Here is a 20,072-nt window from a genome sequence, read left to right on the forward strand (position 1 = left end):
TCGTCCTCCTCTCCTGATTCAGGCCTCCTCCTACCACACCCACCCTGCCCTGCCAGCCACAACGTAACCGCCCAGGCAGCACCCAAGGACAGGCCCTAGGCCACGCAGCATGTGAGAAATAACGAGGGCAACACAGTGAGACTGAGAGGAAGTCTGGAATCAAGTACGGCACCAGACTCACCGCCTCTCCTCTGTGAGCCTGGGACAAAACTCGGGGCCCCTAAGTCTCAACCCCTCCTCCTGCTCAGCCTGTCCTCAGAGCTTGCCATGAGGATCCAAAGGTTTCAGGAACAAAACTACGCCTGGCAAAGTGCAAAGAACTGTCACTACAATCTAGTGCCCACCTCGCAGACGAGACACACGGGAGTGGACTGGCCGGCTGCACATTTCTATCCATCTGCCCTGGCCTAGGGCAACACGGGACGGGGCTCAGACCGATCCTGTTTAACCTCCTGAACCAGCAGTGGGATCAAGACCACGGTACACACAGCAGACCAGAACCGGGGCAAGGACCAGAGGGCACACGTCAGGCTCCACACAAAGGTGGCACACTGGTTCCATTTGGGAGAAACACGCTTGCATCAGAGTTCTGGATCTGGTCTCAGTACTGCCACCTGCCGGCTGAGAGGCTCACCTCTCACTCGAAGCCTCCCTTTGCCCATCTGTGAGACAGTGCTGCAGCCGCGTCTAAGTGAAGTACTCAAAGGCTTAGTCCACAGAAGACGGAGCACACGGTCCTAGTGCAGAGCTGGGACCAGAGAAAAGTGACACCAGAAACAGCAGCAAGCACGTGCCAGGCACCGTTCCAGGCGCTCTGCGGGAACTAATTCATTTAACCCTCAGGGTAACTAGATGAGGTAGATACAGGACAGGCAGCCGAGACGCAGGGTGCTCGTGTGAGTCACACGGCTTAGGCACGGTGGGACCAGGACTCGCCCGCGCGCAGGCTGACCCCAGGGCCCCAGTCTGAAGCTCAGGGCAGTGGAACGGGCAGACTTACAAAACAGCAAGCTCACTGATCCCACTAGTGGACTCACTACACATCTGTCCAGGGTGTGACAGAAGGGCCCCCTCTACTGGGAAAGGGGAGGGGACGGGTTGCATGCAATGGCTACTAAGCCACCCTGCCCCCCGACTCTAGGCTAGATACCAAGGGAGCGTCATTCCCAAACTCTGCCACACTCTCCCGCGCGAATTTATCTGCACGTGCCACACCTGTCAACTGCGTCCCTTCCTTCCTTTGCCAGGCAAATTCTTCCAGCCTCTCAAGCCTTGGTGTGGTGAAGCCTTTCCCAAACTCCATGCCACTGTTAAATGCTCCTCTGCGGATCCTGAAAGACTGCTCGGGGTGGGGCAAAGGGCTACAGGGGGCAACGGGAGCAGCGGACAAAATCCCCACACATACGAGAAACTGTGAATGGGCTTGTCTGGCTGAAAATACCAGGAGATGAGAGTGGAAAGGTACTAAGACCTAAAGGTTAGCCCAACATTTGATCGTGAAAGCAATGGGGAGCCACTGAAATTTCTACAGTAAGACAGCACCTGATGAAGTGGCATTTCAGAAATCCGGGAAATTAAAACAGCTCCTCCATATAGCTCTCTGAGACCATGAATTTCTCTGGAAGAAGCCAACGCCATCATCCCCGACCCAGAAAAGCACACAGCGCCAAAATAACCTCCAATTCTGCCAGCACCCTCCCCTGCCGCACTGCCTCTTTCTTCACCACCCATGGCCATCGCTAACTGAAGGCTTCCTGGGTGCTGCAGCAGCACAGGCAGGTGGGTGGGGGCCTCGCAGCCTAACTGCTCAACGAGACCAGGCAGTGCGCTCCTAAGTGCCCAACGACGGGTACAGAACAGGAAACAAGAGCCTCAAGGGCGGGGCTGAATCAGAAGGACACAAAAGACATTTGAATCACGTCACAAGAAAAGCTTGGTCCTGACCAGGTGACAGGGCCAAGGCAGGGAATCTCGAAGAACTGAGAGAAGCAAGGTCCACACACAGGACAAGGTGGGTGTCCCACCGGCTAGGGCACAGGGCTCGCGCAGGTAAGGGCAGACGGGCCAGCCTGTGGGCTCCAACCCGTTCCGAGGAATATGCACCTGACTTTTCGGGCAGCAGGGAGTCCCCGCAGGCTCTGAGCTAAGGGTCAGTGGTGCTCGCAGCCTGCTTCATCTTCACGGTGCAGACACAAGTCTCTAACCCTCTGTGCCCTGAAAGGGCAGAGAATGACATCTGCACAGTTCTGTCCGCATACTTCTTGGGCTCAGGGCCACTCTAAGTTAGCTGATTAATACTGTTGACACGACAATGACAAACGGTATTTTTCTCTAAATTTCCTCTAAAACCCAGCAGTGACTAAGAACCTTTTTAAGTTTTCACTAAAGCTATATTTAACTGTTTCCTCAAACATCAAAAAATACATTACTGTAAGGTGACAGATTGAAGATAAAACACAAGGCTGGAGAATGAGGGCAGCACCATATTGAATCTGTTGAACCAACGTGAGGTCCCTACAGGGGAGAACACCCACTGAGCCCTGGCTGTGAGCCGGGGCCGTGCTAAAATGATAAATAAATAAAAATGGTCCTTCCCTCAGATTTACAGCCCAATGAATTTCCCAAAGCACCAAAGTGAGTATGTCAAATTAATACAGTAAGACCCATTCATCTCAATTCCCCCCTAACGGCCGACTGCTGCCACTCTGTGTTCAGCACCTCTTCCTGCCCTGGACTCTACGCGATCTTCTGCAAGCCCATCGTGCCGAGAGCACAAACACGTCATCTCTAATCTCTGATGTCAAACAGACATTTAATTTTAACTCTACCGCTCTTCTGCAAAGAAGTCAACTAGATACCGCTCCCTAGAACAGACCGAATCCTTCCCCATGGACCACACCTACCACGAGGAAAGGTATGTCACACTATAAAATGATAACGCTTCAGACTTTGGTCTGTAATACAATTCCAGCAACTTCTCTAGGACACCACCTCAAGCAACCAAGGTCGTGGGAATGTGAAGGCAAGGCACCTGGGTGGACGCAGCCGGCAATGCAGACTTGGAGCCCAAGAGCAAATACACAGCTCGGCAACTCAGCCGTGTGACAGGAACGTATGCCAATGAACCTGCTCCGCTGTGCTCGAGGAAGAGAAATAACTCACCATTTTAGTTGCTACCACAAAGACATTTTATTATTCTTTCACAAAAACCCTTACACTTGTATGGAAGTATCAGAATACGTTTTCACCAGCTTAAGGGGAGAATTAACTAAGACACAGAAATGTCTCCACACTCAATTCAAAGGACAGACTTACCTTAAAGCAAAGAATCACATACGTGGCTAACACTTAACTCTTGGGATATTACTAATACAATTACCCTGTACTTATGGACAGAACAACCACTGTGAGCTTATCCCAGTCAGGTTTTTATTTTATTTTTTTATTTTTGAGAGTGAGAGACAGCGTGAGTGGAGGAGGGGCAGAGAGAGGGGGACACAGAATCCAAAGCAGGTTCCAGGCTCCAAGCAGTCAGCACAGAGCCTGACGCGGGGCTGGAACCCACGAACTGCGAGATCATGACCTGAGCCAAAGTAGGAGGCTTAACCGACTGAGCCACCAGGGCGCCCCCCAATCAGGTTTTTCAACCTGCATAAGCCTTCACATAGAGTCAGACCTGCTCTCTTCCACTAACCAGTGCTAACCAGTGCTAACCAGTACAGAGGGAAAGTCACCAGATTTTAGTATCAAGCAAAGCCCCAACTATCCCCCCACACCCAATCTAATACAGGTAAATAGACTTCAAGAAAAATACACCATGCTTTTTCTCAAATTTGAATTATCCTTGCCAGGCCTCCCTTAGCACATAGGGGAGAATTAAAGAATTAAGGTTAGGGGCGCCTAGGTGGCTCAGTTGGCTGAGCGTCTGACTTTGACTCAGGTCACGATCTCACAGCTCGTGAGTTCGAACCCAGCATCGGGCTCGCCGCTGTCATCGCAGAGTCCCCTGTCCCCCCTCTCTCTGCCCCTCCCCTGCTCACACTCTCTCTCAAAAATAAATGCAACATTAAAACAAAAAAAGAATTAAAGCTTAAGAGGAATGATGAGACTACAGAATAACAATCACAGAGAAGCAGGTCCTTGAAGGAGAAAGGGCACAGGCTTCAGGGACAGAAGACTCACACTTGAGTGTCACTACCCAAACTTAATTTCCAATCTTCTTAGGTGAGTCCCTGAACCCTACAGTGTCTTCAGTCTCCTCCTCAGTGTGGTGGCTGCTGTCACCCACCGGCCCTGCACGGCTGGCCAAAGTCACCAGATACCAAGTGTTTGAATACATTGTAGACAAGGAGGGAGACAGTTACACAGATGTGAACAAAGACTTCCCAACACGTATCTTGTGACTTCGGTCTACGGACACTTAATGCTCTATGACACGGCCCTAGATGGTACCCGGGATTTTTACAAAAACGAGAACTTGCAACATTTTACAAGTCACCAGTTCTTACTGCTGTGCTTACAGCTCCTTAATGTTTATTTTTGCCACATAGGTGGCTACTGGGACTTTGTGTTTCATAACAGGAAGGTACAACCATTCGGTTTTTCCTCCCGGGTATTTCTTCAGTTACAGGGGCGGAGTGACCTCCGGATTTAACTATGCTCAACGGTCCATGGATCACCTCGAAGGGATCCAAGTCCTCACCAAGCATAATATTTTTGACTTTCAGTCACTGAAAGGAAAAGAAAGAAAAGATATCACATCAGACGAGGAGGCAACAATGTGGCAATTTCCTCACTGGAACAAGGAGATGACCCTGTATCTCAGGGAGGTCTTCTCTCCCAGGACTCTCCAGACGCAAACGCCCAACAGGCTAAGACACACCTCCACTTAGCTGCCCCATGGACACACTGAGCTCAGCATGGCCAAACCAAACTCATCTGGTCTCTGATCGGCCCTTCCTGAAAAGGTTTCTGTTGTCAATCAACAGTTCTGTCACTTTTCTGGCTGCTTAAACCAGTAATGCTGGGGTCATCCTTGATTCCTTTCTCCTTCTAATCCTCCACTCAGACTCAGGACTGCTTGTCCTACTTCCTACACACCTCTCAAAATCGTTCATAATGGCCTCCAACTGATCTGCTTGGATCCACTTCTCCAACCAGTTCTACACAAGGAAGCCACAACCATCACGTACCCTGCTTAAAACTCGTTTCCAAACTCCTATTTCACAGGGGCTGCAAAGGACTCCCCATGGGCTGATTCCGGCCTACTCCTCTAGCCTTGCTCTCTCCTTCAGCATTCAGGAACCGAGCCACGTGAGTCAAAGGCTACCAATTATAAAGTGATATCTGCTCTCCTCTTTCACAGTAATTACATACTTATTTTTCAGCAAATTACATGGCCATGAAATAAAAATCTCGCCCATTCCCAGCCTCCCTTGCAGCTAAGTGTGGCCATATCACTGGGCTTGAGCCAATGGGATGCGAGCCCTGCCCTTAAGAAAGGAGATATGGCCCTCTCCTTCCCTTTTCCCTTTCCTGCTGGCATAAGGTGCAAAGTGACAGCGGAAGGAATCATTTGGGTCTAAGTAAGTAATCATTTGGGAACTAAGTAAAAGGTGCCTGTGGATGATGACAGCACAAGAAGATGGATGGAGCCAGGTCCCCGGTGACTGAAATTGCCATGTCAAAGCTGGACTACCCACCTGGACTTTTCCATATGAAGCCTGTTTACTATTTAAACCACCAGCGCACGGGCTTCTCTGTCCCTTGAAGCAGTTTTGCCTAAGCCTCATTCATCACCCTGTTCTTCCAGACTCTCCGTTCTCTGGACTTTGGTGCACGTGATTCCCTCTGCCTGAAACACTGTTAACCCTTCCTCTGATCCTTGCCTGCTTTCACCCTTCGACTCTGAGCTGAAAGGTCACCCTCCACATAAGTTTTCCTTGACTTCCCAGAGGAGATTACATACTCTTGCTATTTTTTTCCCTACACTTTCCTTTGGCTAATACTCACCACACCTATAATTGCTGGGCTCATGTGTGTCTCCTTCAGTACTACATACCCTTTCAGAGCAAGTATCTGCTTTTTCCACAGTCACCCAGGAGCCTGGCACTCAGCACATGTTCAACAAATATTTGCTCAGTGAACAATATCACAGCCCTCGAGTGACCTCTGGACGACACCCTGAGGATTTCTTGACCTTACATTACAGGGCTCCTGTCAGCTCCACTCACAGCTCTACTCCTGTCACTCTCAATGTAAATACTCTCCCTCCATTCCCTTCTGGACAATTCTGAAACGTGCCAACTCCTTCAACTGATCTGCACAGCCCTTTCTGGGACCACTTCATTTTCTCTTAATACACCGAGAGCTAGAGTGGAAAGTATCATGTGAACTCTTGGAATTAAGAAAATATATACATGGAGACCCTTCACTAACTAATATGATCACATTGTCAAGAACTGAGATATCTTACAGGTATCTTCTAAAAGAAAATGTAAGAAACACACAAACCACAGTATCTGAATTCTGACTACACACAGTAAACGTTCTTAAAATACTTTAAGAGCCTCTTGTTGTAAAGTGTACATCACTTTTTAACGTCATTACAACTAGCTGTCGGTTTACTGCTTTATATACTCACCCTTCACCGACACTGAAGATTTTACATGGCTTACTCATTTTCACAAAATAAGCATCTTTTTGTCATAGCGCTGTGGAGTTAAAGAAATAGGGTCCCAAGAAGAAGGCAGTGGGACATAAGACAAAGAAACCAAAAAAATCAAGGGATCTGAGTGAGAGTCTCAGGTTGCCAATGACTCAGTGGACGACCCTGGCTCAGTTCTTTTTAACTCCACAATGAAACGGTACAGGTGATTCCTAAAATCTCTTTGAAGACACAACATTGTTGCCATATCAATTTGCTGTTAACCATTTAATAGAGATGATGTTGGTGACTTATGCCAAAGGCTGTATAATTACAAGTATTTACAGGAAACCTGACGTTTGTCTATCAGTTTTAGGTTACGCGGAGGCTTAAGTTGAGTCTAAAATACGGTTCTTCAACTATCTGGAAACAAACGTGTACTTTGGAAATGCTAGTTTTTGTGCGATGAGAATGGCTGCTGGAAAGTGAGATTTTCCACTGTGTGTCATTTTCCTCCCGCATTTGTTAGGCGCCCACACTGGACTCGGAAGGTGCTCTGGTCAATAAAACAGAATGGTTTTCTGTGTTCACTGCCACTCCCTCGATCCCTACGCCTCCCTTCCCTTACACTGTCCCGGAGCCTGATAAGGGAGATCCAGAGAGCAACCGATCCAGCGTCAGGCCAGGGCACAAATGTCTGTACTACCACCACATGCAAAGACATCTGGGCTTGGCTTGTCCAGGTCTTCCAAGCACGAACGGCCTAGTCGGGGCTTTCCGCACCTCTAGTAAAGGTTAAAGAGATTCGCAGCCGTCCCCCGGAGTGTCCAGGCTGGAAGCGAGCGCCCCTTGCTCCCATCCTCCGAACTTGCGGACCTTGTGGGTTCCTGCCTGGCCCGTCTAGAGCCGCACTGCCCACCTCTTCACGCCCTAGAGGGCGACCGCCCTGCCCCCGCCCCCGCGGTCGCCAGCCGGGCCTGACCTCCTCGAACTGCTCGCCCGAGCAGCCGGCGCCACGAGCCTCCAGCAGCTCCCGGAACTGCTCCAAGGTGACGGACTCTTCGCCGCGGCCCAGCCGCTCTTCCAGCCAGCGCAGCAGCGCGCCGTGGTGCCTAGACACCAGAGACTCGCAGGGCGGCGCGGGCCGCAACGCCGCCGCCGCCTCCCGCAGCCGGGCCGGCTCCAGCAGCGCCGCGGCGGGCGGCAGCGCGGGCGCCGCGGGGCCCGGGCCGGGGATCGTGCCCGAGTCCGCGGCCCACTCCTGGTGCGGGCCCCAGCCCTCGCCACCGGCGGCGGCGGCTTCGTCTTCACTGCTGTGACTCGGCGCGTTCCCCATGGGGTCTCCGTCGCGGGCGTCCGGCTCTGCCGCCGCCGCCGCCGCCGCCTCCCCGCCTCGACCTGTCAACCTCCGGCGGCACCCGGCGGGCGGGGACAGGGAGGGGACGACGGCGGCGGCGGGAGCTTCCGGCTTCGTCGCCGTCAAGCGAGGACTGCCGTCGCAAAGGCGCCGTCAAGCGGATTCTACCAGATGCCGACAGACAGCACGCGGAGGACGGAGGGTGGAGCCCCGATTTTCGAGAGGGCGAGTGCGTCCTCACGTCTACGTCATGCCGCAGCCGCCTCTGCCGCCATTTTTGCCGGGGGCGGCGCCCGGCGCGGCCAGGCCCTCGTCAGCTTCCTTACTCGGTGTCTCTCCACGTTCACTAGCTACGCTGGAAAATGACTGAAAGGCATCGGAGGCAGGGAGTGACCTTTCGCCACAGCCTTTTCCCCTTCAGTCCCCCGTTGTCCCTTTGGGGACGCGGACGGGGGCGAGAGGGCGTCGCGCCGGTGACGTCACAACTGCGTCGCCGCCATCTTGGCCGCGGATGGCTGGGCGGCCGCTGGCGAGGAGCCGGGGCCCTGCGGCGGCCCGGATGCCGGGACTCGGCGGGCGAGGGCTCTGGCTGGGCCTGGCGGCGGCGGTGGCGGCAACGGCGGCGGCGGCGCGGTGGCTGGGCTGGTGGAGCGGCCGCGCCGGCCTTCGCCTTTTCGTTCCCGAGGAGCTGGCCCGCTACCGCGGCGGCGCCGGGGACCCGGGCCTTTACTTGGCGTTGCTCGGGCGCGTCTACGACGTGTCCCCCGGCCGGAGGCACTACGAGCCTGGGGCCCACTATAGCGGCTTCGCAGGTATCAGCGAGGCGGCTCACGCCTTTTTCTGCTGCGACGCGGGCCCGTAGCCGCCTCTGCGCCGTTCGCTCGTGCGCTCATTCGTTCGTTCGTTCATCCGTTCCCCGGCCTTTGTGTCCCCACGTTCCTCACACCGGTGCGGGGGCCGTGCTCCGCTGCATCGTCGCTCTGGTCTCTTTGGCCCGGTCGGGACCGTGGCCGACTGTCACCAGCCCGTACCTACCCCCCACCTCCACCCCCACCCCCGCCTGTCCCGTCCGTTCTTAGCGGCGTAGGTTCGAGAAGCAGGCCTCCTGCCTCTTCAGTTGCCTACCGGCCGCAGCCTCCGAGCACCTGCTTTGTGCCGCACTGCGCGGCTCGGGGCAGAGATGAGTGAGACCTGTCCCTGCCCTCGGAGTTCCCCGACCGATTCCAGCCGCCTCCTATCCAAAGGAACCTTTCTTTGCTCCCACTCCAAGTTCCCCCTGAAAATAGCAAGTTGTCCTCGCTTCTAGTACCGGTGCGCTTGTCTCCGTTAAAGGTTATGAGGTAGGGACGCACGGAACGGGTCTGCTCAGCTTCACAGCCCTTCAACAGAGCTGCGTATCCGTTAGGCCTGGAACGTTTGTCGGATGAAATTTATTGTTCTGTAGTTGAGGGGATTGACGAATTTGCCTGAAGCCCCCACAACTAAGTGCTGACAGGCCTTGGGCCGGGATCTCCAGCCTCTTTCTTGGAGAGATGTTGTCCCACCAGCCCAGAGGGATAACCGCCTCCCAGATTAAGGAGGAGAAAAAACGCTGAGCTTAAGGCCACTGACGGCTGGTATTAAATAAGCATGTCCATCTGTCATAGTCTTGGGGAATGGGGAAGCTGCGTCTGGTGCTTAAGTACAAGTGACCCGTGTCTCTAGGGAGAACTCCGGGAACCGGAAGCATCCACAGAGAAGGAATTGGGGTCAGTCGGTGTTGCCAGGCAGGGAAGGGACTTCCCCAGAGCTGCCCCCTGACCTAGCAGCAGAGCTGGTACTGGAGTCAGGGTTCACTTGCTGTCAGGGGAGGGGCAGTTGGTGGCGCCCAGCCCCGTCACACCCCTGTTGCAGCTGCCCTGGTGGGAAGCACAAGTGTGAGCATAGACCCTTTCGTCTCTGGGGTGATTTTCCCCTTGCAATGTGTCTACAGTCTGCTGAGTTCCTTTGTGCCCGTTACTCGTCCAGCATCCCTTCCTTGACCACTACTGTGCAGCCCGCCTTGTGCCGGGTGCCGAGGAATCAAATTAACTTAACGTTCCCCACCACCCACACAGTCTAGGAGGGTCCAGCAGACATGTTCCTTTATTCATTTGTTCGTTCAGTCAATATTTTTATTATATGAAGATATAATCACATTATACAAAATCCACCCTTTTACACCATACAATTCAGTAGTTTTTAATTTTTTTTTTTAATATTTATTTTCGAGAGAGGGAGAGAGAGAGTGCGCACTCTAAAACGCAAGCAAGGGAAGGGGCAGAGAGAGGGAGACACAGAATCCGAAGCAGGCTCCAGGCTCTGAGCTGTCAGCACAGAGCCCGATGCGGGGCTCGAACCCACGAACCGTGAGATCGTGACGACCTGAGCTTAACCGACTGAGCCCCCCAGGCGCTCGTAGTTTTTAATATAGTCAGAAAGCTGTGCAAACATCTTCCCAATGTAATTCCAGACATTTTTATTCCCCCCAAAGGAAACCCCCATATCCACTGGCAGTCCCCACTCCTTCTACCCCCCAGCCTCTGGCAACCACTGTCTACTTCTACCCCCCAGCCTCTGGCAACCACTGTCTACTTTCTGTGTGGACATTTCATATAAGTGGAATCATACACATGGCCTTTTGTGTCTGGCTCCCTTCACTTAGCACAGTGTTTTCAAAGTTCAGCCTGTATCGTCCTGTATCAGTACTGCATTCTGCTTTATGACCAAAGGATACTCCATTTTATGTATATGTGTATACCACATGTTGTTTATTTGTTCATAATTTGTTGGACGTTTGGGTTTCCATTTTTTGCCTGTTATGAAGAGCACTGCTATGAACATACGTGGACACGCTCGTGTGGACATGTTTTCAGTTCTCTTGGGTATATACCTGAGAGTAAAATTCCTGGGTCATGTGGTAACTCTTGTGTTTCACGGTTTGAGAAACCGCCACATTGTTTTCTCAAGCGGCTATATTCCCACCACTGGTGTATTAGACTTTCTGTTTTTCCACATTCTCGCCAAATTTGTCTTTTTTATTGTCTTTTTTTTTTTTATTATAGTCAGTGGCTTTGATGTCGTAGTTCATCGTAGTTCTATTTGCATTTCCTGAATAACTAAAGGCGTCAAACATCTTTTTCTGTGCTTGCTGACCATTTGTTTATTTTCATGGAGAAATGTCTGTTCAAATCCTTTGTCCATTTTTTAATTGAGTTTTTTTTCTTATTGAGTTCGTTGAGAGTTCTTTATAAACCCTGGATACTAGACCCTTATCAGACCATGATTTGCAGATATTTTCTCCCATGTCATGGGTTGGCTTTTCATTTCGTGATGGTTTACTTTAATGCACAACATTTTAAATTTTTGATCAAGTCTAGTCCGTTTATTTTTTGGTAGCTTGTGCCTTTTGTGTCTCATCTAAGTAACCATCACCTAATCCAAGATCACAAAGATTTATACCTATGTTTTCTTCTAAGAGTTTATACTTTAGCCCATATGTTCAGGTCCTTGCTACGTTTTGAGTTAACTTTATACATGATGTGTTCTTACGCATCTCGCTATCCAGTTGTCCAAGCACCATTTGTTGAAAAGACTCTTCTTTCCCCTGGGGCACTTGGGTGGTTCAGTCCGTTAAGTATCCTCTTGATTACAGCTTAGATAACGATCTCACAGCTCTGAGGTCTAGGCTCCAGGCTAGGGTTCTCTCTCTCACTCCTTGGCCCCTCTCCTGGGTGCGTGCACACACGCTCTCTCTAACCAAATAAATAAACATTAAAAAAATAACTTCTTTCCTCCCTTGAATTATTGAAAATAATTATTGGTAACTGACTTACTGAAAATTGATTATAAATGCATGGGTTTCAGATAGCCAATATTTATTGATAATTACTAAAGATTAGGCCCTACCAGACACTGGGGAATCAATCCTGAGTTTGGTATGTTCTCTTCCCTGATAAAACTTGCAGACTAGTAGAAAAGACAGACATTAAATAGTTATTACGTAAACAATGAATCATTTTTGTGACAATGTTGAAGGGAAAACACACTTGTGTTACCAGAGGCCCTAACCTAACAGGGGGAGGAGAGAGAGGAAGAGAGCACAGTGGGCAAGGCAGGATTGGTGGCTGCCAGTGTAGGGCCCTGAGTACTGTGTTAAGGAATCTGGATATAGTTCTAGGGTAAAAGGAAGCCGCTGAGGATTTTTTTTTTTCAATTTTTTAAAGTTTGTTTATTTTGAGAGACCATGAGCGGGAGTGGGGCAGAGACGGAATCCCAAGCAGGCCCTGCATTGTCAGCGCTGAGCCCGATATGGGGCTTGATCCCAGGAACCGTGAGACCACGACCTGAGCTAAAATCAAGAGGCAGACGCTCCACCGACTGAGCCACCCAGGTGCCCCAGAAACCCCTGAGGGTTTTTAATCAAGAGAATGACATCGGTTCATGTTTAAAATACCAGTGTAAATGATGTATGAAAAATAGTAGGGAAGGAACAAACGTAGGGAGAGCTGCTAGGGGTTTACTGTAGTAGTTTGGATGAGCGACAGTGGCCGCCTGGGCCAGCTTAGTGGCACACAGAGAAAGACACGCGGATAGAAGAACCACTTAGGAAGACACTCAAGGGGGCGCCTGGGTGGCTCGGTTGAGCGTCTGACTTCGGCTCAGGTCATGAACTCACAGTTCGTGGGTTTGAGCCCCGCGTCAGGATCTGTGCGGACAGCTCAGAACCCGGAGCCTGCTTCCGATTCTGTGTCTCCCTCGCTCTCTGCCCCTCCCCCACTCACACTCTGTCTCTCTCTCCTTCAAAAATAAACAAACATTAAAAAAAAGGAAGACACTCAAGGACATGAGGGATAAAGGAGGTGTTGCGGACTGCATTTCTGCACTGAGGAACCGTTTGACATTTACCGAGATACGAAACACTCGAATGCCTGCAGGTTTCCTGGGGTGGGGGTGCTCGTTGGTGTAGTGTGGACATTTGAACTCGTGACACTTGTAAAACATCTAAGGGGCACTGAGTAGACAATTGGATACACCGGTCTAGGGCTGAGGAGAAGTCTGGCAAACTTGGCGTAGAGGTGGTTGTGAAACCACAGGAGTGGACAGCAGAGGAGGAGGCAAGAATTGATCCCTAAGGCTGGTAGGAAATAAGCTAGAGAGGGAGGAGGAAGGCCAGGAGTGTGGTGTCACGGAAGCCAGAAGACACGTTAACGCTGCTGAAGGTAAACGAAGAAGATGATAAGCGCCAAGATACGTGTCCAAGATCCGGGAGCATGTGTCCCAGAGGAGGGGAGACGAGCTTTTCTTGGAGATGCACAGTGGGGGTTGTCAGGTGTTTCTCAGAAGACAGGTTCTGGAGTCGCTGCAGTGCCGGTGATCTGCAGGTTAACCTATGTGGGCCCCTCTCTCCTGCAGGCCGAGACGCGTCCAGGGCGTTTGTGACAGGGGACCACTCTGCAGCAGGCCTGGTGGACGATGTGTCCGACTTGTCATTTTCAGAGCTGCTGACACTTCAGAACTGGCTGTCGTTCTACGAGAAGAATTACGAGTTCGTTGGTAGGTATTCCACAGGCCGTTTCCGTAGATTCTCTTCAGCGGGCTTGCAGTTTTCTAAAGGGTTGGAGTTCAGGGGACTGGACTCGAGGTTGAAATCTGCAAAATACCCATGGATCTTTCACCTTAAACTCTGGTGGTTAGCGTGGCAATGAGTCCCAGAAGGACGTGGCTGGGACGGCGGCTTCCCTCTCTCTTAATCTTGGCAGAAGACGGCACGGCCGTTCAGCTTGGCTTCTGTTGGCCCCGGAGCTAGTGACGGCCTGCACCACCCTTGAACAGCCAGCTCCAGGCGCCGCGCTGTGCCCCAGGCGCCGGGCTTCAGCACCCCGTCCGTCAGGAAGGCCTGAAGCCTCAGTTTGTGTTCCAGTTTGACAAATACGGTTTTATTTTGTTCTGTAAGGAGACGGACAAACATTAGTCTGTGTCCACCCTGAAGGACCCGTCTCCCGGGTAGAAGCCCGGCTGATCCCACGTGTGTTAAAGCCGGTCACGTAGGGCACCGCACTTGCTACTTACTGGTGAAGCTTGAGGGAATCACCTTTTAAACAGACAACCAATGGTGTCCTAAAGAAATGTTAGACTCTAAACACTAGATGGCTTTGTAAACACTGGACATTGGGTGGTTGGGCTCTTTTCATCCCCTGCAGCCCTGACCTCTCACTGTAACCCACCTTGGACGCAGCTGAGCTCCTGAGGGACGTCGGTGTCACCTCACCACCGGGACGGGTCTCAGTTGGAGGCGTTCTTTCTCTGCCCCTAATACCTCTGAATGTCTGCTCTGTCATTACTACCCGGGTCACCTCTTCTGAGAGCCTTGGCATCTGTACTAACTCCTCTGCTCCCTCCGCATCTGACTGATGAGGCCTTTCTTCATACCATCTACGTTCTTTCTGTTTCCGGTCCCCACCCCACGCGCTTGGTTGGCTCTTGTCCCCCCAGCCTGCAGACCCCTTCTTTATTGTCACCCAGTCTGCCCCGGGTCATTCCCGACGCCACAACCATGTCTGGTCTCTGTTCCACTGAAGGAACTGACCTCTTTGCAGACCTTCAGGAGGCTGGTTGAAACATTTTGGTTCATAAGGACAAGAAATCTTAACACAAAACAATAAAGACGGAGCTCTGAGAGTGGACAAAGGGTGCCAGAGCAAACACGTCATCCTGACGTTTGGGGAGCAAACTGATGTCTGTGCACATGAGTGAACCAGCCTTGTCTGAAGGGTGTTAGTGTGCGTGTGAGGGCAGGGGAGGGATGTGGTCTCGAGAGGCTTCACACAGATTTTAGCTACAGTCCGCGTCTATCTGAATACCTACGATGGATAAGCTGTGCCCCGTCCTGGTGGGAGCTGGGCCAGCGATGAGCTGGTGCAGCTCCTGTGCTATTAGCTCGCTCGATGGGCCGTGGGCCGTGTTAGGCTCTTTAGGGGCCCAGAAACCCTCAGGCCACGTCAGAGGATGAAGGTTTATTCTGTGCTGCGCGCACGGACGAGAAGACGGGAAGCCACCTTGGCAGCCACGTGGCGAAGCTGCACGAGCAGATGAGATCTCTTTTCTGTGTGTTCTGGATACAGCACTGGTGTGGAGACCCAGCCGGTGGTGACCACCATTCCCAGGACACGGCTCCCACAAGTCTCTCTGTTGCCTCTATTACTGTTGCCCTCTGTTGGGGTCTCACTTCTAAAACCCACCACGACGGGCTGGTCGCTTTGCACGGAGATCCTCTAGGAGAAAGTTTTCTGCTAGGCCGACTCCTAGGCGGCAAGCCTGGTCCCGACCCTTCGTTTGTTCTAGTAAGCGTTTAAGATGAACGCTCCCTACGGAGCTGTTGTGAGTGCCGGGGTTTCACCGGTGGGAGAGACATGCCGTAAATAAGGAAACCGATGACACGTTTCCAGATAGGGCTGTGTACGACTAAAACCAGTGTGATGGGGGGAGGGGCCTGTGGCACCTTTAGAGCAGACGGTCGGGGAGGCCTCTAGGAGGGGCTGGGAGTGAGGGGCAGTCAGACTGAGGTCTGGAGAGAGAACGTTCTAGGCTGAGCAAACGGCAGTGCCGAGGTACGGTCCGCGAAGAGAAAAGCCCGTGTGCCGGGGCCTGCAGCACACGAGGGGGGAAGGGACGGCTGTAGCCTTGGAGGCCTTGACAAGAAGAAGTCTGTGTTTGATCCACGTGCTCTCAGAAGCCACTGGAGGGCCAGACCAGGCATGGAGGTGACAGGACGTGACTCGTGTTTTATGAAGATGGCTCGGTTGCTTTGTGCAGGAAGAACAGTAGGGAGGCATGGACCGAAGTGGACGGAGCGGGTGGGAGGCCACCGCTGGGGCCCACAGTTCGGGTGAGGCTGGGGGCAGTGGAAACGGGACGGGCAGAATCGCCGTGTCTTTTAGAGGTCGGACACGAGCAGAGGGAAGTACGTGCTGTATTGGAACGGGGTGGCGGCTCCTAAGCCAGGTCACAAAAGTGATGTGAGCAGAACCGAAGTCGGGCTGAGTGGACCCGAGGGGTGGCCCAAACGCTGGGCACGCGGCACGCAGCTGCCACTGGCGTCCGGGCACAGCGGGGGCAGGTCATACCTTTGAGAGTACTTTCTGCTGCTCGTCCTTGGTGCGGGACGGCGGGACTCGAGAAAGCCCCTGCCCCGAAGGACAACTGACTGCTCGGGCTCAGGCCCACAGGCCCACGCACCACTCGCCGGCTCTTCTGAAAGAATCTAAAACCGCACCAAGGACTGAGTGAGACCGAGCGGGAGGAGGGTGGTGGGTGGAGAACGTGAGCCCTAGCTTCATGGGCCCCCCAGCCACTCAGCCTCCCGTGTCTCTTCTGGGAGTGGGGACCCCAGCTCGTCTCCCATAGGTGCTTAAGCGGATTCGCAGAACGGTGGCAGTGTGAGCACAGCGCCCGGCGCCGAGTAAATGCTCAATAAATGACTTATTCGTAGTTCTGCCGGGCAAAATAATTGAACGTGGGGAAGAACCGAGCCACAGAAGTGTTACCTGACCAGCCAGCCACTTGTCTGACAGGTGCCTCGAGCACTGCGGGGCACGGAAGGATGGGTCACTCGCAGCGCCGCCCTCGGAGAAGCGGCGTCGGCACGTGAGGCGAAGCCCACGGCCTCCGTGCTGGAGGCGTCCGCAGCTAGAGCAGGGGTCTCGCCAGACTCTAAGGAGTTCTCAGTCCACAACCCAGAAACCCTGGGGACTTGCGCTGCACCACGGAGGCGAGGCGTTTACTCGTGCGTCCCTCCCGCGTGACTCTGACCTCCGCTCTCCCGTCACCGCAGGAAGGGTGATAGGAAGGTTCTACGGAGAGGATGGCCTCCCGACCCCAGAACTGGCCCAGGTGGAAGCCGTGATCACCCGGGGCGCCGAGGCAGGCCGGCGGGCGCTGGAGGAGAAGCGCAAGTTCCCGCCGTGCAACGCCGAGTGGAGCTCCAGCAGGGGCAGCCGGCTCTGGTGCTCCCCAGAGAGGTAAGCAGGCTCCCCTCGAGCCCTCTCCGCCTCCCTCCAGGTCGTCCTGCCCGGGACTCGGTGAAGCCGTAAGCCAGCTGTTCCCCCAGGGGGACTTTTCAAAGTCCACACGCTCTGGGTAGCGATCCTCGATGCTGGCTCCGTGCTGGAGCCTCCCGAGGACCGACATCACGGACAGTGAGGGACGGTTGGGACCTGGGCCTGTGTTCTGTTTGAGCTCCCCAGACACCCTGGCCCGGGCGTGGGAAGGCCCGAGCGCCATTGCTCGCTTTGGCCCGTCGACCCATCCGAGCGAGGGCCTCCCTCCGTTTCCTCCGCACACGTCACTCCTGCCTACAGGAGACAGGGGTGAAGCGGTGGGGGACGGCCCCTGGCGGCAATGACCTGAGATGCCGTCTTAAAGACGCTACGACCTCCGAGTGGCTCCAGGAAGTGCGGCCTTTCCCGCAGGAATAACGTGAGGTGAGCCCGCTTCGGGTAGATGCCCGCTTCGGGTAGATGCCGCGGGGATTATCCCAGGTTGTTTGAGGAGCGGGAGACAAAACGTCTTTTTCTGCTCTGATTATCAGGCCAGCCTGGACGCAAATGCACTTGCAGCCATCAGCCCCCTCGGCTGCGGTGCGGAAGAGGCATCCCCCACGCACCCAGCCTCAAGGGCCTCCCAGTAGGAGCCCGGCTCTCCCTGGGAAGGGTAGGGAAGCCACTTCCCGGAGTGCTAACCGTGTAGATTTCCCCCTCTTCTGCGGGGAGAGGCCTTCTTGCCCTGCTTACGGCCGACTCCTTGTGCAGAAAGCAGACAGCCAAAGCCACCCGCTTACCCTGGGCCCGGCCCGGCCCAGTTCACCGGAGGCAGAGGCACCGTGGCCAAAGGAAAGCTCCCGCCGTCCAGTTCTGAAGAGACACGGCCTGCCCACCTGAAGGGACAGGCTGGGACACGGGGGCCCGAACACAGGGGCCCCGGAGAGCAGTGGTCCCCTGGGAGGCTGCCTCCCCCGCCCAGCCCTGTCTTTGTGGCCCCCTCTTGCCCTAATGCCTTCCCCACCCCTGTGCCTCGGCCCCGTCTGTTCATATAGGGACTGGGTGTGAAGTAAGGGTCCCTGGGAGGAAGGAGGCTGGAAGGAGGGCATCTCCGAGCCCTGACAGCCTGTTCTTGGGGGAGCCACCAGCAGGGTGGTTTCTAACCAGGTCCTGGTCCCAGACACTGGGACGTACACGGGGCACCAGGTCCAGACTCTCACCTTCCTTGTGAGCCCACGGGGACCGGCCCACGCTGGGCCAGAGCGCAGTGCTCCACCTCTGAAGCCCGGTGACACCTAGGATGGGGCCTCTCGCAGGGTGTGACCCGTTAGCCTTGGGTCGTAGCCTCAGTTGCCCACCTTCAGCCATGAGCCCCAGACCCTAAGATGGAGACACGGCCTCGTGCTAGGATTGCAGCGGGGAGTGGAGAAGAGAATCAGGTCCAGACACTGCTTCTGGAAAGTTCCCAGGCCAGTGGGGGAACGCCTGCCCCTGGGAAGGCACGGGACCGGATGGCGGACTCTGCCCACGGCAGGGGATGCCGGAGGAGCTGGGAGAGTGTGAGGGGCCGGGGGACACAGGCCGCAGACCACCACCTTGGGAAGACGCCACATCACTCCTCCTTCCCCCTCCGCAGAGCTCCCGCGTTCACGCTAAGAGTCCCCTCTCCTTCTGTCCCTAGCGGAGGTGTGAGCAGAGACTGGACCGGTGTCCCCAGGAAGCTGTATAAGCCAGGTGCCAAGGAGCCCCACTGTGTGTGCGTGAGAACCAGCGGACCCCCCAGCGACCAGGCTCAGGGCCTCCCTGTGCACACAAACCGTGGGGACTTGGATCACCCCAACCTGGAGGAGTATGCAGGCTGCCCCCCACTGGCCGTCACCTGCTCCTTCCCACCGGGCTAATCGCAGACAGCCCTGCCTGCCGCACTCACTCGTGGCTCCCGACACGAAGCGGAGCGCCCGCAAGCATCTGCCCACACTTCTGTGCCTGGGACCCGGCGTGGCGGCCCGCCCGCCCCTGCCACTTCTCCCCCAGACCCACCTGCCGCCTTCGTCCGAGCCCTCAGAGGCCAACCACCCTCAAAACTAATGGGACTGCCAGGCCAGGAAACAGGCTCTGGGCTCCAGCAGCATCCTTCCCCGCGGCCAGTGAGGGCGCTGGGGGCACTGCAGAAGAGGGGACACATCTTCCCTTTGTGACTCAGGCAGGCAGGTCCAGAGAAGCCGTGTAAATTAACACGTCAGCGTAACTCCCAGTGTTCCCCACTGGTTAAGCTTGTGACCCCTGACTCTTAACCGCTTTTTGTATGTCTGAGACCCCTGCCTGGAGCCACGGCCACAAGTAGTTGGTCCGAGCCCAGCCAGTGCCACGAGACAGGACAATAAAACCAGGGAGGCTGGTTCTGGAAGTGGACGGGCTTTTGCTCATACGGAGGCAGTAAATCCAGAGGCCTCTGAACAAAGCAACAATTTGAAGGGAGGATATTCTCTTTTAAACACTTAGGTGTGGGAGACGCCCACACCTGCGTAAAAAGTGGTTTCCCATCCCGGACGCCTTTCCCAGGGGGTTGTGCGTCCAGGGCGACCTGTAATTCCCGGGCCGACCCGACGAGCTTCGTGCCCCGGTCGAGCCGGTGGGGGAGGAGATTCCCACCTTCAGGCGAGGCCACGGAGCCTGGTGCGGTCCCAGATTTGTGTCTCTCCTCCCGGGTCTCCTGGTCCCCCCAGCTCTTCCCTAAACGTTCGCCGTCCTTCGTCATTAACTCGCTAGCTCTCCAGACCCGCCCACTAGAAAGCGGAGGCTGCCTCCCCTCCCCTGGCAGTAGTGGGCACCTGGACACCCCACGACCACCCTCGCTGCCCCCTCCTGCCTCGGCTCTTCCCGAGCGTGCGGGAAACCCCGGCTTCCCTCCAGTCACGAAGGAAACACCACTCTGTAGCACTGAGCTACTTCCCGCCGCAGCCTGAAAGCCGCCCCTGCTTCTCAGCCCCGCTCACCCCGCATCAGTCGCCAG

The 20,072-nt window shown here is 54.4% G+C and overlaps 2 protein-coding genes across 5 annotated transcripts in view; one reads left to right on the forward strand and one right to left on the reverse strand.

Annotated features, from left to right (window-relative positions):
* Positions 1–8,147, reverse strand: part of ZZEF1 (zinc finger ZZ-type and EF-hand domain containing 1) — a 101,117-nt gene extending 92,970 nt beyond the window's left edge. For all 4 annotated transcript variants that reach the window (XM_042917010.1, XM_042917008.1, XM_042917009.1 and 1 more), the window contains exon 1: positions 7,629–8,147. In XM_042917010.1, coding sequence (XP_042772944.1) covers positions 7,629–7,982 — 354 coding nt within the window. In that variant the 5' untranslated portion in view covers positions 7,983–8,147. The remainder of the gene's footprint in view (positions 1–7,628) is intronic.
* Positions 8,148–8,276: 129 nt separating this feature from the next.
* LOC122207162 (neuferricin) lies at positions 8,277–19,466 on the forward strand. The gene is made up of 4 exons (XM_042917019.1): positions 8,277–8,815; positions 13,437–13,577; positions 16,855–17,041; positions 18,741–19,466. Exons 1-4 carry the CDS (start codon positions 8,515–8,517, stop codon positions 18,958–18,960), a joined length of 849 nt encoding a protein of 282 aa, XP_042772953.1. The 5' UTR covers positions 8,277–8,514; the 3' UTR covers positions 18,961–19,466.
* Positions 19,467–20,072: the final 606 nt, after the last annotated feature.

The sequence above is a fragment of the Panthera leo genome, chromosome E1, assembly GCF_018350215.1.
Source record: "Panthera leo isolate Ple1 chromosome E1, P.leo_Ple1_pat1.1, whole genome shotgun sequence".
NCBI lineage: Eukaryota > Metazoa > Chordata > Mammalia > Carnivora > Felidae > Panthera > Panthera leo.

What these genes read in the sequence shown, in the direction of transcription:
- LOC122207162 (XM_042917019.1), top strand. Translation starts at nt 8,515, where the DNA reads ATGGCTGGGCGGCCGCTGGCGAGGAGCCGGGGCCCTGCGGCGGCCCGG. An exon ending in GAAGAATTACGAGTTCGTTG is followed by an intron (nt 13,578 to 16,854) that starts GTAGGTATTCCA and finishes CCGTCACCGCAG; the next exon opens with GAAGGGTGATAGGAAGGTTC. An exon ending in CTCTGGTGCTCCCCAGAGAG is followed by an intron (nt 17,042 to 18,740) that starts GTAAGCAGGCTC and finishes TTCTGTCCCTAG; the next exon opens with CGGAGGTGTGAGCAGAGACT.